The sequence below is a fragment of the Delphinus delphis genome, chromosome 3 (assembly GCF_949987515.2).
Source record: "Delphinus delphis chromosome 3, mDelDel1.2, whole genome shotgun sequence".
In the NCBI taxonomy this organism is placed as follows: domain Eukaryota; kingdom Metazoa; phylum Chordata; class Mammalia; order Artiodactyla; family Delphinidae; genus Delphinus; species Delphinus delphis.
Window position 1 is genome coordinate 142,720,616 of NC_082685.1, and position 18,870 is coordinate 142,739,485.

Here is an 18,870-nt window from a genome sequence, read left to right on the forward strand (position 1 = left end):
TTAACTTTCAAGGTACCACTTATCAGGAATTTTACCATTTCTTTGCTTAAAAAAAATTGTCTAAGCTAAATACTGTTTATAGTTTTGCTGGATTTTCAACTTTCTGAAAGGTATCATACTGGATGTAGTCTTCTGAGATGTGCCTTTTTCACTTAACATGTCACTAACTGTAATCCAGGTTGTTGCATGAAACAACTTTATTCATTTTCACTGCTATACGACAGGCCGTTTTATGTCCATACTGCAATTCATTTATCCATTCTTCTGAAGATAGGTTAATTAAAATTTTAGTGGCATAATGAACATTCTTGTCTCCTGGTGCACATATGCAAGATTCTCTTGGGTATATACCTTGGCGTGGAACTACTGGGTCATAGGATATATGAAAGTTCAACTTTATGAAATAATACTAAATTTAAAAACTTTTGTTGTAATATTTTCTCAGCGCCAGTGTTTAAGAGATGCTATTTAATCCATCTTTTCTCCATCATTTGTTATCACCGAACTTCAACTTTCGCCAATCAAATGGGTGTAAAATGGGGTCTTGATTTGTATTTCCTATATTACTTATGAGGCTGAATACCTTATAGGCCATGTGTGCTATCTCCTCTATGAACTGCCTATTCATGACTTTCTCCTGTTTTCCTGCCAGGACTCCTGCCTTATACTGGTTTGCAGGACAGGAGTTCTTTACATACTTTTAACAATGATCCTTTGTTAGCTATATGTGTATCAAATATCTTTCCCAGTTTGTGACCTGTGTTTTCTTGATTCATAAATGTTCCTCATTTTAAGGCAGTGAAATTTATCAATCTTTCCAGGTTAATGGCTTTTGTGACTTAAGAAATTCTTCCCTAAGAAAGGTCAAAAATATATTCACACATATACTTTCTTCTGTAAGTTTTAAAGATTTCCTTTAATCTATATGGAATTGACTGCTGAGTTGAAGAATTAAAAAAAAAAAAAATCTTTATGGATAGCCACTTGACCCAGTCTCATTTACTGAAAAATCCATGCTACCTTAATTACTGTATCTCTAAAAATAAGTCCTGATATGTGTGTTAAGGCACATCAGTGTCCCTGCATTTTCAGAAGTGACAATTATTTTCAGCTCTTTACTCTTCCATATACATTTTTTAATCACTTTGACAGGTTGATGAATACTTTTTGTTCTTGATTTTGATGAGATCTTTTAATATCTTTCCATTTTGCACGATTTTCATTTTAGGTTTTATAGTTTATTCTCTGTCAGATTTTATTCCTAGTTTACTAGAAGTTATCATTCAAGGGTATTAAATTTTATCAACGATTTCTCCTGTATCCTGACATGATTATTTTTTGTTTAATGTTAAATCATACACACATGTGATGTTAAACCAGCCCCATGATATGCATGCATAGCTATATGTGTGCATATGTATATGTAAACATATACACATCTCTAACCATCTTTTTGATGCATTTCAAAGTAAGCTGCAGACATCAGTGTATTTCCTCTTTTTTCCTTTTTTTTTTTTTTTTTTTTTTGCGGTACGCGGGCCTCTCACTGTTGTGGCCTCTCCCGTTGCGGAGCACAGGCTCCGGACGCACAGGCTCAGTGGCCATGGCTCACAGGCCTAGTCGCTCTGCGGCATGTGGGATCTTCCCGGACCGGGGCACGAACCCGTGTCCCCTGCATCGGCAGGCGGACTCTCAACCACTGCGCCACCAGGGAAGCCCTCTTTTTTCCTTTTGAGATAAAATTTACATGAAATATGTACAAATCTTCAGTGTGTACTCGCCCGGTTTTGTTAAGTGTATTCACCTATATAAGTCAAACTCCCTATCAAGATAAAGGACAGTCTTTCTCCATCTTTAACTTATATCAGAATCATCTGGAGACTTTGTTTAGGTGGGCTCCTACTTCAGAGTTATGGATTAAGTCTGGGGTAAAGCCTTAGAACTTCACTTCTAACAAGTCACAGGTAATCTTGATAACTTTTAGAACCACTGATATAGATTATTACCATCACCCCTGAAAGTCCCCTCATGTTCCTCTCCAGTCAATCCCTGGCCCCCTGCAACCACTCTTCTGATTTTTTTCCAATATAGATTAGTTTAGCCTCTCCTAGAGCTTCATATAAGTGGAATCATAATATGTACTCTTCTGTGTAAGGTTTCTTTCATTCTGCATGTTTTTATTATTTACCTATGTTGCTGTATGTATCAATAGTTTGTTCCTTTATGATATGGTGTACTATTAAGTTGTATGGATACATCAGGTTTTTTTTAACCCATCACTGGTTGATGGAGACAGACACTATTTGATTGTAAACTCAGGCAGGAGAAATCAAGCTGCACCTTCAACACTTTGCTTAGAAATCTCCTCAGCTAAACATTCAGTTTCATTACTTGAAGGTCTACCTTTCACAAAACACTAGAACAGAAACACAATTTAGCCAAGTTCTTTGTCACATTATAACAAAGACTCACTTTTCTCTGTTGACTGAGAATGTCAACATGTTCCTCATTTGCATCTGAGACCTCATCAGAATGGCTTTTAACCATCCATATTTCTACCAACATTCTGTACATGATTATATATATGCTTTAAAGAGAAGGAAGCTTTCCCTATAGTTCTTCTCTTTTCTTTCTGAGCCCTCATCAGAATTGCCTTTAAATGTCTTCACAGCAATATCAGTTTTTCTCTAGTATGCACCTCAAAAATCTTCTGGTGTCTACCAACTACCCAATTCCAAAGTCACTTCCACATTTTTAGGTATTTATTTCAGCAGCACCTCACTTGTTGATACCAATTTCTTAGTATGGGCTGCTTTAACAAATACCATAGACTATGTGGATTAAACAATAGAATTTATTTCTCATAGTTCTGAAGGTTGGGAAGTGCAAGATCAACGTATGGTTGGTTTCTGGTGAAGATCCTCTTCCTAGCCTGAAGATGGCTGTCTTCTTGTTGTATCCTCACACAGCAGAGAGCAGACAGGTAATTTCTCTCATGTCTCTTCTTAGAAGGACACTAATCTGATTCATGAGGGCCCCACCCTCATGACCTAATTATCCTCCAAAGGCCCCATCTCCTAATACCATCACACCGGGTATTAAGCTTCAACATTATGTTGAAGATTCAACAAAGATTCAATCCACAGCATTCTTTGAAGAATCCTCTTGAGGAAGGAGTTCCATGCACTACTGAAAATTTATACTGTTAATCCTGTCTCCAACCTTCCCCAAAGGAACCTATAGTCTTTTACCAGGTTAACTGTGCATTGGGGGAAAAAAATTATTAGACCTTTTAGGGATTACCAGACACTGGCTCTGAACTGACACGAATTCTAGGAGACCCAAAACATCACTGTGGCCCACCAATCAGAGTAGGAGCTTATGGAGGTCAGATGATCAATGAAGGTATAGCTCAGGTCTGTTTCACAGTGAGTCCAGTGGGTCCCTAAACCCACCCTCTGGTTATTTCACCAGTTCCAGAATGCAAAATTAGAATAGATTTATTCACAGGCTGACAGAATCCCCACGTTGGTTCTTTGATCAATGGAGTGAGGGCTATTGTGGTGGGAAAGGCCAACTAGAAGCCACTAGGACTGCTTCTACCTAGGAAAATAGTAAATCAAAAACAATACTGTATCACTGGAGGGACTGCTGAGATTAGTGCTACCACCAAAGACTTGAAGGATGCAGGGGTTGTGATTCCGACCACATCCTTATTCAACTTGCCTATTTGGCCTGAGAAGACAGATGGATCCTGGAGAATGACAGTGAATCAGCATAAGCTTAACCAGGTCGGGACTCCATTGTAGCTGCTGCACCAGATGACGTATCAGTGCTTGAGCAAATTAACACATCCTCTGGGATCTGGTGTGCAGCTACTGATCTGGCAGATGCCTTTTTCTCATCCCTGTCAAAGGCCCACCAGAAGCAGTTTGCTTTTAGCTGGCAAGGCCGGCAATACACTGCACTGCCCTGTCTCAGAGGTATATTAACTCTCCAGCCATACATTATAATTTAGTTTGCATGTTCTTGATTATCTTTCCCTTCAACAAGATATCACACTGGCCCATTACATTGATGACATTATGTTGACTGTATGTAGTAAGCAAAAAGTAGCAACTACACTAGACTTACTGGTAAGATGCGCGTGTCAAAGTGTGGGAAATAAATCCAACAAAAATTTAGAGGTCTTTTACTTCAAAGAAATTCCTGGGGGCTTAGTGGTGTGGGGTATGTTGAGATATTCACTGTAAAGTAAAGAATAAGATGTTGCATCTGGTCCCTCCTATAACCAAAAAGGAGACTCAAAATCTAGTGGGTTTCTTTGAATTTTGGAGGCAACAAATTCCTCATTTGGGTATATTATTCTGGCCCATTTACTGAGTGACCTAAGAAGCTGCCAGTGTTGAGTGGGGCCCAGAACAGAAGAAAAGGCTCTGGAATAGGTCCAGGCTGCTGTGCAAGTTGCTTTGCCACTTGGGCCATATGATCTAGCAGATCCAGTGGTGCTTGAAGTGTTAATGGAAGACAGGGATGCTGTTTGGAGTCTTTGGCAAGCCCCCATAGGTGAACTGCAGTATAGGCCCTTAGGATTTCGGAGCAAAGGCTTGCCATCCTCCATAGAAATAGCTCTTGGCATGCTACTGGGCCTCAGTAGATACTGAATGCCTAGCCATGGGCCATCAAATTATCATGCATTCCGATCTGTCATGAACTGGGTGTTTTCTGACTCACCAAGCCATAAAGTTGGGTGTGAAAAGCAGTACTCTATTATCAAATGTACGTGGTATATACATGATTAGGTCAGAGCAGGCTAAGGGGCACTTGAAAAAATGGCCTAAATGCCTGTGGTTCCCACTTCTGCTACACTACCTTCTCTCTCCCAGCTTGCACCTATGGCCTCAGCTGACCATGGGGAAGACCCTAGGGTCAGATGACAGAGGAAGAGAAGACTTGGGCCTGGTTTATAGATGGGTCTGCACAATATGCAGGTACCACCCAAAAGTGGACAGTTGTAGCAATACAACTCCTTTCTGGGACATCCCTGAAGGACAGTGGTGAAGAGACATTTTCCCACTGGGCAGAACTTGAAGCTGTGCATCTGGTTGTTCACTTTGCTTGGAAGGAGAAATGACCAGATGTGTGATTATATACTGATCCATGGGTCATGGCCAATGGTTTGGCTGGATGGTCAGGGACTTGGAAGGAACATGATTGAAAAGTTGTTGATAAGGAAATCTGGGGAAGAGGCATGTGGAGACATCTCTGAATGGGCAAAATCCATGAAAATATTTATATCCCACATGAATGTTCACCAAAGGGTAACCTTAGCAGAAGAGGATTTTAAAAATCAAGTGGATAGGATGACCTGTTCTGCAGATACCTTCTCTGAGGATATCAGCCTCTTTCCCCAGCCACTCCTGTCATCACCCAATGGGCTCATGAACAAACTATCCATGGTGGCAGAGATAGAGGCCATGTATAGGCTCAGCAACATGGACTTCTACTCACCAAGGCCACACTGGCTATGGCTACCACTGAGTGCCCAACCTGCCAGCAGTAGAGACCAACACTGAGTCCCTCACATGGAATGATTTCCTGTGGTGATCAGCCAGCTACCTGGTGGCAGGTTGATTACACTGGACTGCCTCCATCATGGAAGAGGCAGCATTTTGTTCTTACTGGAATAGACACTCTGGATACAGATTTGCCTTTCCTGCAGGCAATGCTTCTACCAAAACTATCTCCTGCGGACTTACAGAATACCTTATCTACCATAATGGTACTCCCAACAGCATTGCTTTTGATTAAGAAACTCACTTCACAGCAAAAGAAGTGTAGCAACGAGCCCATGCTCATGTTCCCGACTATTCTGAAACAGCTGACTTGATAGAATGTGGAATGTCCCTTTAAAGATGCAGTTACAGCACCAGATAGGTGGCAATATCCTGCAATGGCTCAGGCAAGATTCTCCAGCAGGCTCTTATGCTCTGAGTCAGCACTGATACATGGTGCTGTTTAATCCATAGCCAGGATTAGTCCAGGAATCAAGAGGTGGAAATTTGAGGGGCATCACTCATTAGCAAAATTGACCCATTAGCAAAATTTTTGCTTCTCTTCCATCTACTTTATGCTCTGCTGGCTTAGAGAGAGGTTCTAGAGAGGGAATGTTTCTACCAGGAAACACAACCATAATCCCACTGAACTGAAAGTTAGTACTGTCACCCAACTACTGTGTGCTCCTCATGCTTCTGAATCAACAACAAAGAAGGGAGTTAGGGTTCTGGATGGAGTGATTGATCCTGACTACCAAGAAGAAACTGGAGTACTACTCTATAATGGAGGTACGGAAGAGTATGTCTGGAATACAAGAGATCCCTTAGGCCATCTCTTAGTATTATACCAGCTGTGATCACATTACCAGTTATAGAAATAAGGACTTCAATTGCCATGAGTATTTCCTACTTATTTTGTCATGAATACATTTGTGTGTGTGTGCGTGTGTGTGTGTGTTGTGTGTACAGAGGTGGGGGAGAGGGAAAGTGAGAAAATATCTTTCTTCCCCACCCCCCGCTTATTCCTTTATCACATAACATAAAGTGTACTGACTTCATATCACAGTATTTAAATGTTGTTAATCTGACATCACAGTACTTAAATTATGGGATATCAAGAAGAGTAAACATCACTCAAGGACTTCTTCTGGGGAAGGGGTTGGTGCATTTTTGGTTACATGCATGATAGTTGTATCATGTTAGGTAGAACCATGACCTTGTTATTGTCTTTATTTGGAGATTTAGTATGGTTTAAGTAGATGTATATGGGTACCAAGTTAACAAAGGGTAGAACTGTGATGGTTAATTCTAAGTGTTAACTTGACTGGGCCAAGGGATGCCCAGTTATCTGGTTACACATTATTACTGGATGTGTTGGTGAGTAAAGGTGGTTCTAAATGAGATTAGCATTTGAATTCGTGAACTCAGCAAAGGAGACTGCCCTCTCCAATGTGGGTGGGGCTGAATAGAACAGAAGGTAGAGGAAGGGAGAATCCAACCACTTTCTGAGTACTCGAGCTGGGACATTGGTCTCCTCCCACATTTGGACTGGGATTTACGCTATCAGCTTCCGTGGTTCGGGCCTTAGGACACAGACTAAACTACATACTAGGGGCTTTTCTGGGTCTCCAGTTTACAGACAGCAGACTGTGGGATTTAAGAACCTCCATAATCACATAAGCCAATTCCTTATAATAAATCTGTCTCCCTTTCTCAGTATCTTGTTGGTTCTGTTTCTCTGGAGAAACATGACTAATACATGTCCCTTCTGAGTCAATCCCTGACCCCTGCAATCACTCCTCTGATTTTTTCCAATACAGATTAGTTTTGCTTCTCCTCGAACTTCATATAAATGGAATCAGAGTATGTACTCCTCTGTGTAAGGCTTCCTTCATTCTGCAGTGTTTTCATTAACCGTCTATGTTGCTGTATGTATCAGCAGTCTGTTCCTTTATGATGTGGAGCACTATCAAATTGTATGGATATATCGGTTTCTCTATTCATTCACTGATTGATGGCAATAAGAGTATTTGATTGTAAACTTCAAGAAGGAGATCTTGTTTTGGACTACAAAGGCCAGGAACAGATGAAATATAGTTTATTCAAGTTTTTTCATTGCCTGCATTTTCTTGTAAACTAAAAAAAGGCTGTAGTCTTAGATCATAAACGATGACAATGAGTGGCTCTGTAAAATTAATTCTGTGTACCCACCATAGGCTATGACAGTGGTTTAAATTAATTGAACCACTTTTTAGAAATAAAAAAAATGTAAGGACTTTCATGATAGAACTTTTTCTTTCACATACTACTGGAAAAAAAATCACAAAAAAGCTATGAATTCATTAAGTTATAAGGGAATTGAATTTCCATACATTTACAAAATGTGTATATGTACTTAGTGGACAGAGTTTGATGCCTGTGTAAATATGAAGCTATTTCATGTAGTACTTCAAGTTTGCCTAGGAAATCATATTCCATGAATTGGGAATCACTGATCTATACGAACCCGACCCAACATAAAAATAATAATGAGAAATATCTGAAATTGGACAGAATGGAATGTGTGTGCATGAATCCATGTGGAAACAGTAAGAGTGCTAATTATTTTTGATTCAAGAATTTCAAACAATTCCAGTAGTCCCTTCTATGTATCCTTCCCAGCTTCTCTTAAAATTTATGCACAGTGCTGTTACAACTGCTAAGAGTGGTTATATCTCCATCAGATGTATTTATATAAATATTTTTTAGTTTTCTTTATTTCATTAAACTAAACTCTGCTAGTCTAATGACTGTATCAGAAAGTCACAATGTCATTTTGGTAAACTAAATTGTTGGCAGAAACTAAAGGAGGAAAGCAATGAATAGGGAGCAACAGAAAGCAATGAACTAAAAGAGGACTAGAGAGTAAAGATATAAAGAATATAAAACTACTAAGAGATTATAAATCTAGTGTTCTCTTTTCTACTTTCAACTTGCTAATAACACATAGGGATATTATCTTAGATTCTTTTTATTAATACTAACTAATGACATTTCTGATAGCTATACTTAATTCTTACTTTAACTTTTATTACAATTATCACATGAAACGTTGTTGTAGAGTTTTCTAGGAATTATGCCCCTTTGGAATGGCTGACATAAATATAACTAAGACAGTCATAAGGCTCTATAATATAGAGCTAATTATTTGACTTAGGAGGGAAAGGATGTCAAATATATCATGTAAAATTATAAAATGGAAGATGACTGATGAAGAGAGTCGAAGATATTACAGACTGGATAACAGAGGCAAACACCATGAGGATGCTTAAAAAAGGCATCTTAAAATTTTTTTAAAAGCAACATATTACTACATACTACCAGAGGGCTAAAGTTAAAAAGAATGACAATACCAAGTACTGGTGAGGATGTGGAGCAACTGGAACATTGCTGGTGGAAATGCAAAATGGTTCAGCCATTTTGGAAAAACAGCTTGGCAGTTTCTCACTCACCACATGACCCAACAACTACGATCACAGGAATTTACCCAAGAGAAATGAAATCACCTATCCCCACAAAAACTTGCACACCAATATTCATAGCAGGATTATTCATAATAGTCCAAACTGAAAACAACCCAAAAGTCCATAAATTTGTGAATAAAGAAATTATGATACATCCATACTATTGACACTACTCAGCAATAAAAAGGAATAAAACATTAATACACCAGCAACATTCTGCTAGTTAAAAGAAGTCAAACACAAAAGACTACATGTTGTATGATTCTACTGATATGAAATTCTACAAGAGGGACAACTGTAGTGACAAAAAGTGAATCAGTGTCTTCCAAGGACCAAGGGGAGAGGATCAACTACAAAGAGGCACAAGGAAGCTTTTAAGAGTGATATTCTTTACATCACTGTAAATAATTACTAAAGTTAATCAAAATGTACACCTAAAACTGGTGAATATTTTTGCATGTAAATTATGCCTCAATAAAATAATTTTGATTGATTGTTAAAAATATTGCTAAATACAGTTTTATTACTAAAAGTATTATTAAAAATAAAAAAGTAAACAGACTTAACAGATAGTAAATTGTTGACATAATTGAACAGAAAAAATTACTTCATGATAGATTTTTAATGGTATATGTTTAGTGAGCTACAGATAAAAAGAAATGCAAAAAAAAAAATCTTAAACTGTATCCAGTAATCTTACTGTCAATATAGTAGGGCAAAGCAAATAGGAAATTATGTCCATTTCCTTGGAAATAAGATTTTTAGTCTAAAGGAAATAATAAAATCAAAGAAGCAGAATCTCATAATCTTAAATTTGAATTAAAAATATCAATACAGGGCTTCCCTGGTGGCACAGTGGTCGTGAGTCCGCCTGCCGATGCAGGGGACACGGGTTCGTGCCCCGGTCCGGGAAGATCCCACATGCCGTGGAGCGGCTGGGCCCATGAGCCGTGGCCGCTGAGCCTGCGCGTCCGGAGCCTGTGCTCCGCAACGGGAGAGGCCACAACAGTGAGAGGCCTGCGTACCGCAAAAAAAAAAAACAAAAAAAAAAACAACAATATAAATTCTTGATTTATGTTTTTCTTTCTAAGAAATATATATCTTTTAGCTCTATCCTCTGAAAAGGCCCAAAGCTATGATAACCTGTTAGCAATGAACATCCACAGCACCCAGATTATTCCCACCAAAGGGATTCATGGCTCTTTGGAAAAATGGTTGATTTCAGGTTTGGGACAGAAAATGTATAAGTTGAGTCTGGGGCATCTTTTAGAGGCAGAAAGTAATCAGGCTACAAAAGAATAATGAGTTTATACCAAAAAGATACAAGATCCATTTGAAGGGACTACCACTGGGCAAACACGGGACAATTTGAGCTTCAAAAAGAATTATGATTGCAATAAATTAAAATACAGAGATACAAAAATCTTTTAGTTCACACTGATATTGACCGGAAAACTCATTATTCTGAAACTTGATTAAGTAATGGAAAAGAATAAAGTATTTCTCCTGCCCTTCCTGTACAAACTATATTTTACAGTAGCCAAATATTAGGACAAAATTCCTCTTTAAAGAAGAATCCTTGCTAATTAATATGGAATAAATAAAATAACTAGAAAAAAAATCGGTGTTTTGCAACTTCTACTGAAAATAATGAATCTAGGTAATGATCATTTAAAACCAGTCCTGAAAGACTGTATAACAGATGTACCAGGCAATCAAAATCACTGAAAATGTAACAACCAAACATTATGTGCCTCTTGATGTGAGGCAATAATATTTAGCATTGCCTGTGAAGTATTTCTGTCTATACTCCTAAAACTGAACTTCAGTATTAGTAAACCTCTAGATCTAACTTAAGAGTTTACAGAAAAAAACGGTGGACAGAGGAACAACTTAAATGACACCAGAAAGAAGAGGTCTATGAAATCCAGAATGTGGGACACTCTACAGGAAAACATGTAAGTGGCATGAAAAAAGGAGTGAAGGGTTGACTATTATAGACTAAGACTTAACAGCCATGTCAACCAAAGCAACTGCAAACCAACTATAAAAATACATTTTTGAGACAATCAGGGAAATGTGAACATCGACAAGGTATTAAATATTAGGAAATAATTTTATTAATATTTATTTTGATATAGATGATAAAGATATTCTGGTTATTTTTTAAAAAGTCATTTCTGTTAGAGATCAATACTAAAGTATTTATGGGTGAAATGATACAAAGTATGGGATTTTCTTTAAAGGTATTACAGCCAAAAAAAAAAAAATTAAAAAAAAAAGATGGGGGAGGGATAGAGATAAATAAGATATTAGGAAAGTGCTAACAATTTTTGAAGCTGGGTGATGGGTACTTCTATCTATTTGAAAATTCTTAAATAAAAAAAATTCATATTTCAATTTACAAAATTTTTAAAGAACACTAATTGTGGTTTAATCCTGCACTACTATAGGAAATTCTACATATTTTATAACATGTCAAATAATGTAAATATATATTTAATGTAATCTATATACCTATTTATAGATCTCATGTCTATCATCTAGATTAAAGGGATAAAAAAATTATCTAGAAGGATGGGAAGACAGAATATCAATATTAGTGATTTAGAAAACTTACTTGTAGCAAGCAATTGAACAATTCATTAAACAGGGATATTAACCAAAACATTCAGCTTAATATATTGAAATAAATTTTCCCTACCACAAAGTATATACTTAAAAAATAACTGAAAAACTTCTTTTAAATCATAAAGTCTACAAAAACTCACGTTTTGAAGAAGTTGCTCAAACCAGTCATAGCCAGTATCTCTGCATGCTGCAACCTAAGGGGAGAAATGGTGAAGCTATCAAAGTTAGAAATTTACTTTAAAATATACTTTTGCTATGCTGTAGCCTCAAGTATATAAATATCCAAAGTTCTAAATTAAAAAAATTATTTTTAGAGTAAACTATTTTTTCAGTGAGCCAATAATTCACCATGTTAAAGAACTTTATTCTAAAAATATCTTAGAAGACATTCAAGAAATTAATGTATTGAAATTTTAAAAATGGTATACATTCTGAACAGTATTATTGAATCACATACTATCAGAAAAATCTGTAAGGTCTAAAAACAATAAAAATGGAAATGTTTGCTTCTTATTTTCCTTCTAGATAGAAGATTTAAAGACATTAGTGAAACAGAGTTGATCATGTAATCCATAATATAAAATTTCTTATGTTCAAAACATGAACAGTATTCTGGGTCAAGAAAAATTGAGGCTTATGTGTATAATTAAACATAATGAAACTAATCTTAATTCATGTTTTCTGAAAAAGGTAGAAATTACTATGTCATTTCAGGTTGCCATCCATGGGTTATTGTTATCTTTTTACCCACTTCTCCTTTCCCTTTCAGTTTTCAATCATTGGAAGAATCTGGAGAATTTTAATATCAGCGCTTAACTCAGTGGATGCCAACAAGTGGGGCTAGGTGAAAACAACACTCTCATCTTATTTGCATCCCTTGAGTACATCCAGAAATATAAAGGAAGGGATGCAGTAGAGAATAACCAAATATCTTGTCATTGTCTCTCCCTTTGTAAGACAAGGCAGACCTCAATGAGGTTTGCATCCACAGGGACCACCCTTGTTCCAGTCCTTCTTACCACATCAGTGATATTTAAAATTTTCCTTGTCATTGCTTCTTTGTCATTGTGTGGAGTTGGAGTAAACCAGAGTTTTTGGAATGTTTCATTTACTAATTTCTAGAAGAAAGAAAAATTTCAAACTAAGTAACTACAATGAATGTGGCAAAATTCTTAACCCCCAATTCTCATTAAAGCCCAAAACAGAACTATTAAAAAAAAAAAAAACCTATAAATAACTAAACAAAACACAAATTACCAGAAACTACTGGTATGACATCCTCATTTTTTTTTTTAAATCAGCAATTAACTTACAAAAATTATAATATTTTTCAACTTGGCAATGATTTTAAATGGGTAATACGATGCCTAGTATAGAACTTCTGGAGAGTACACATTCAAATGCTTTTAATCAAACTAAAAACACATTTTTTCTACTTTTGGGGGAGAAGTTGTTAAAAAACAAAAGAAAAACCCCCAAAAGAAATATAGGGACAATCATATATACGTAAATTCACTAATGAACTCAGGATTAAACTTTCAACAAAGTATTCACTAATTTAGAAAACCAAGCATATACCATTTGAAAATCAAAATAAATTTAACTTGATAATAAACTACCTATATACAATGCAATCTCTACAATGATATTAAATATTATAATTGCTAAATTGGTTAAGATCAGATCTTATTAATTAATGCAAGATCTAGAAATAAAAATATATAAGTATGTCTTTTTCTTGAATTTATAATCTAAAATGATTCACTTTAAAGTATATATATGTAAACTAACAAAATTTATATAAAATAAACATTTAAATTATTTAAAACATTAATTAAAAAATGAAATTTAAAGTAGTCAACATTTTTATCTCACCTTAATACCCTCTTCATCATTCACTCTGCGAATCATTTTTACACACATTTCTGTAATTTTTGGAAATGTTGGTTGTTCAATACAGATGTCTCTTAGAATCTTTATTACCCTTTTTCTGACACTGATACCAGTATCCTAGGAATAGAAAGGTATTTTAAACATCAGAAAAATTGAGATGCTTAGGTGTGGGAAATTTGGTAAAATGAAATCAGAAAATACCAACAAGCAGTATATACACTATTTATTAACATGATAAACATGGTCTATATATTTCCTTTTTATATGCTCTTTTATTAATGTTACTATAAATTTAAGTTATTTTATTATGTTGTCTTTGCTTTTAAAATATATCTAATACATGGAAAAATACGAAATGGCACTGAACACAAGACTAGAGTATAAGCTTGCCAAAATTAAATGGGATAACAAACATGGAACTTTTAGGACAGTGTCTGGCGCTTAAACAGCATATGAAGTATATTTAACAAAAATGTTTAACCTAACTCTTTCAAACCATTGTCACTATATTATGATTTATAGTAAATATAAGAAACAAAGGAACAGATTAAATGAAAAAAACCATGAGGAAATAACAATACTGGCTTGGCCATTTTATTTTATTTTTATTTATTTATTTTTTAATGATATTTTCCTTTTTTTAAAAGATTTTTTGATGTGGAACATTTTTAAATTCCTTATTGAATTTGTTACAATATTGTTTCTGTTTTATCTTTTGGTTTTTTGGCCCCAAGGCATGTGGGATCTTAGCTCCCTGAACAGGGATGGAACTTGCACCCCTGCATCGGAAGGCAAAGTCATAACCACTGGACTGCCAGCGAAGTCTCTGGCTTGGCCTTTTTAAATTAGTCAATGTCATGGTGGATATGTGTAAAAAAGAGCTAGAGAATACTCTACATAAAATAGAGATGAGGGACTTCCCTTGTGGTGCACTGGTTAAGAATCCGCTTGCCAAAGCAAGGGACACAGGTTCAAGCCCTGGTCCAGTAAGATCCCACATGCTGTGGAGCAACTAAGCCCATGTGCCACAACTACTGAACCTGTGCTCTAGAGCCCGCGAGCCACAACTACCGAGCCTGCGTGCCGCAGCTACTAAAGCCCGTGTGCCTAGAGCCCATGCTCTGCAACAAGAGAAGCCACTGCAATGAGAAGCCCACGCACCGCAATGAAAAGTAGCCCACGCTTGCCACAACTAGAAAAAGCCTGTGTGTAGCAACGAAGACCCAACTCAGCCAAAAATAAATAAATAAATTTATATATTAAAAAAAATAGAGGTGAAATATTGTGGTGGATACTTGGCTGTTCATTGTAATATTTTTCTTTAACTTTACAAGTTTTCATAATTAAAGCATTTTTAAAATAAATAAAAAGCATTGAACAGTTATTCTGTAAAATTATTTCCATTATGCAATTTAGCAATTGTGAAAATATTTTAGGATACATTACTAAGGTAGACACTGTCAGAGTTCATTATATCTGAAAATCCTGAGGAGTTTGTCTTTCACTCTTGAAAAGAGTGAGGCACTAAAATGGAAAAAATTCTTCCACTCTTTCCTTAAAATTCTTTGTTTCCATCAAGATTTTATGCTAGTTGAAGATGAAATTATCTGTAACTCTCAGTCCCACTGTATTCTAATGCTGGGCTAAAGGTGATAAAATAAACTCTTATCATTTCAGAAATACCTAATCCTGTACCTAATGCATCTCTGTTGAGTTACAGAAGAAATCAATATGTCCGCAGTGGGTGGTATGAAAATTCTACAGATATTTTGTAATGCCAGTGTTTCATTTTTTCATTCTTTCATTTTCCAGGGAAATACTTCAGGGCCAGAGAATTCAATGACATAGAAGAAAAGAATATCTTAGAATAGTGTTTCTTAAGTTTGGTCTTAAGACTCAAATGACTTTCTTGTTTAACTTGCAGGTATCTGAGCTTGTCATAATTCAGCTTTCAGGAAACATGCGAATATACATAATGGCCAAAAATACTGTCAGACACCAAAGTTCTATACCTAGTTCTCACTGAAACAATTCTTCCTGTTTATATATGTACATATATAATTACTCTAGATTCCTGTCCAAAATATTTAACTATGCCATGTAGCTCCTATCATTTACTCATTGTAAACTGGCATAATCAAAGGCAAGAGTAACTGTAAAAAGGAATCCAATTTTTGCCAATGATTTGTTTTACAATATTGAGCAGCCCTCCTCTTGAAATATGTCCTTCTTTAGAAAGCTGCTATAGTTTACAGATTAGGTAATATAAATACATAATTGATATCTACATTTCTAGCTTAACATTTTTAAAAAGTGACATTAGGAAGGCAAAATTATACTCATAAATTACAATAAAAATGACATAACAAACATACCAATATTCTTTCAATCAGCATATCATAATACTGCTCAGCAAGCTGAGGTCGACAAAGGACAAATCGACCTAGTAATTCTACTGCTGCTTCTCTGACACTAGTGGAGTTATCCATCAATCGTCCATGAACTCCTCGCTGCATATCCAGCTAAAGAAAAATAAAGAAAACGTAATTTATACTAAGTAGAACGAATATTTTAATTTGAATAGAAAACTCAAATAAAAAGAATCATCTGTGCTCCTCTTTACCCTTGCTAGAATACTGGGGTCTACAGCAACAACCTCAGATAAACACTTCATGGCTTTTGTTCGAACGGCAATTGCATTTTCACCAAGAACTCGAAGGATCTGCCAAGCAAATATTGACATTTTCATCAATTTTAGAACACATAACATTTAACAAAATATAGAAAGAAAACATGCAAAAAAATTAAAATAAATATCATACTCACTTTCCTTTAATTTTTATATAAGTGAGTAAAAGATCTGTTATCTTACTGATCCAAAGCTTTAACTTAAAACATGGTATGGCATTCTATGCTTTAGGGACTTTCCTTTATCCTGGCATTCTCAATTAAACCTGTTTTTTATTGCTATGCTTCATCTGCAAGAACCTGTAGCCCCACTGAAACCTTCCTATCTGTAACTTTAATCAAGGATATTTAGTATCATTTAAATAATAACTTGGAATTGAATATTTTTATAACATCAATCACTCTACCTATATACCATCACTCTACCTGTACCATACAGATACATATCCATTTATCTGTAAAACAAGAATCAATAGGTAAAAGGCATGCAGAACAAAGATATTTTAACAAATATGGAACACAGAAACAAATGTTACTTTCATGATTTTTTAAAATATCTGTTCTCAACAATGAATAGACATCATACTCAAACGCAAGTAACCAGAATTAGAAAAATCAATTTCATTGTATAAGGAATTCTGGTCCAGTTTACCTGTGTCAAATAAATATCAAAGCTCTGGGCAAACGGCCTCATAGAGGCCAAGTATCGAACAATCAAACAAGCATCATCATAGTCCACAGTATCAGAGTTCATCCTGCAACAAAAAGTCATTAAATTTTAATTTATTTAATTTTTTTGTAAAGTAGGTAAATAGATATCAAAGAGATAACTGAAAAAGTAAAGATGTTTTCTCTTTGGATCTTACTTTAATGTGCTGAACTGAGAAGGTGTGGTTTTGATAATGCTCCTAAGAAACTTTTTCCGATTTTCAGCTCGATGCATAATTTGACCAGTTGTCTCAACTTCCTTTGCGTGATGTGTTCCTTCAGATGATTCTTCATCTTTTTGTGATTTCATCGCCTTTTCTGTTTCCAGAGTTGTATCACGGAACCACTGGGCTATATAGAATTTACGAGAAAACTGGAAAGAAATTTGGTGAGATTTGAGTTTGATGAAATTAGTAACAAAATTTCCAACCTACTGATAAAGTGTTCACAATCAGGAATACAAATATCAAGGTTTACTTTAAAAAAACTTCCATCAGATAAAGACAGATTTTAAGAAAGCTAGAACTTTTAGAATATCTAAATGATATAAAACTTATTATTTTACTTTGTCCTAACTGTTATATCAATGACATCAAAAGATAATTTTATAAACACAACTGTATTAAGTCTACAATACTACTATAACTACTTAACTAAGGACGGTATCACACAACGAGTTAGTAAAATTAGAGATGATGGGTCAACTAGAAAAGTTTAGAACACATGGATAAAATGCTGAAGGTAGAAGACTCTATAGTTATTTTCAAAATTTCACCTTACTTCTTCAAGAAATACATAGCCAATTATTATTGAAATATATTAACACTAAGGTACACCTATAATCTGTTCCTTTTAATCTGTTCCTGTTTATTTTTTCACTTTTATTGAGAAATAATGGACGTACATCACTGTATAATCTGTTCCTTTCCACGAAGACTGAAAACCTGCAGTAGTTGGCTGAACAGCTTAGTTATCTCCAACCACTTTAGATGCATATCCCATCAATTAAAAAAAAAATTAAAAAGTGCCCCAATATAGTATATAAATTTTACATATAAACTTCTTTTACTAATATTCTGGATACCTAATATATAAAAAAACAGAATTAAGGATTATAGTTAAAAATAAATATAGATATAAAATTCTAATATTCTTTTTATATGCTAACAGATCATCTCATGCACCACCTGGACAAATGATCTCACTTGGTCTCAAAGATAACCTATGGAAAGATTTCTAAATATTTCCCATGTCACACAATTTTAGTACACTACAATATCTGTACCAGAATTCCATTTAAGACAAATCATTCCATAATCACTCTTTTTCGTTTAGACTATCATGTACCCGTTTTATAAATCAAGATTCCAATACAACTTTCCTCTTTACAACACTTCTCAATTTTCTTACAGACCAAGTTTGAAACAAACATGTAAACTCTCCAATAAAAAGGGAGAATAGAATCCTACCACTAGTGAAGGATCAGTCTCAGTGTTTTCATCCAAGTAATCAAGCAATGCTTTTTGCAACTGTTGGATTTCATCTTCTCCTCCTGAAACCTACAAAATAAACCAAGTAGTAACGAAAAAGATATTACTAATGTTTTTTAACAAATCATCCAGTTGCACATACAAATCTGAGGGAAAAATCTGATAAATGATAAAAATATAAGTATAGGAAGAAACAGAAGAATACTATTTTTGAAAAACGTTATATATCGATAGCTGAAGTGTACTAAGAGCTGAGGTTAACCTTTATTTTTATGAACTACATGTTAACTTTCTTTAAAGAAGCTCGTAAGTAGCTGACATAATAATTATTAGAACAACATGTATGTAAATCTTCAGAGGTAGGAAGGTCTAGCACTGGTTTTCTGTTTGGTAAGAGAGAAT

At 35.3% G+C, this 18,870-nt stretch overlaps 1 protein-coding gene across 5 annotated transcripts in view; it reads right to left on the reverse strand.

Moving 5' to 3' along the window:
* The window catches only part of NIPBL (NIPBL cohesin loading factor), a 191,663-nt gene that overhangs the window by 32,830 nt on the left and 139,963 nt on the right, over positions 1–18,870 (reverse strand). For all 5 annotated transcript variants that reach the window (XM_060009584.1, XM_060009583.1, XM_060009581.1 and 2 more), the window contains 8 exons: positions 18,448–18,537; positions 17,137–17,351; positions 16,923–17,025; positions 16,206–16,304; positions 15,958–16,104; positions 13,565–13,699; positions 12,709–12,807; positions 11,830–11,883 (listed from right to left, as the gene is read on the reverse strand). In XM_060009584.1, coding sequence (XP_059865567.1) covers positions 11,830–11,883; positions 12,709–12,807; positions 13,565–13,699; positions 15,958–16,104; positions 16,206–16,304; positions 16,923–17,025; positions 17,137–17,351; positions 18,448–18,537 — 942 coding nt within the window. The remainder of the gene's footprint in view (positions 1–11,829; positions 11,884–12,708; positions 12,808–13,564; positions 13,700–15,957; positions 16,105–16,205; positions 16,305–16,922; positions 17,026–17,136; positions 17,352–18,447; positions 18,538–18,870) is intronic.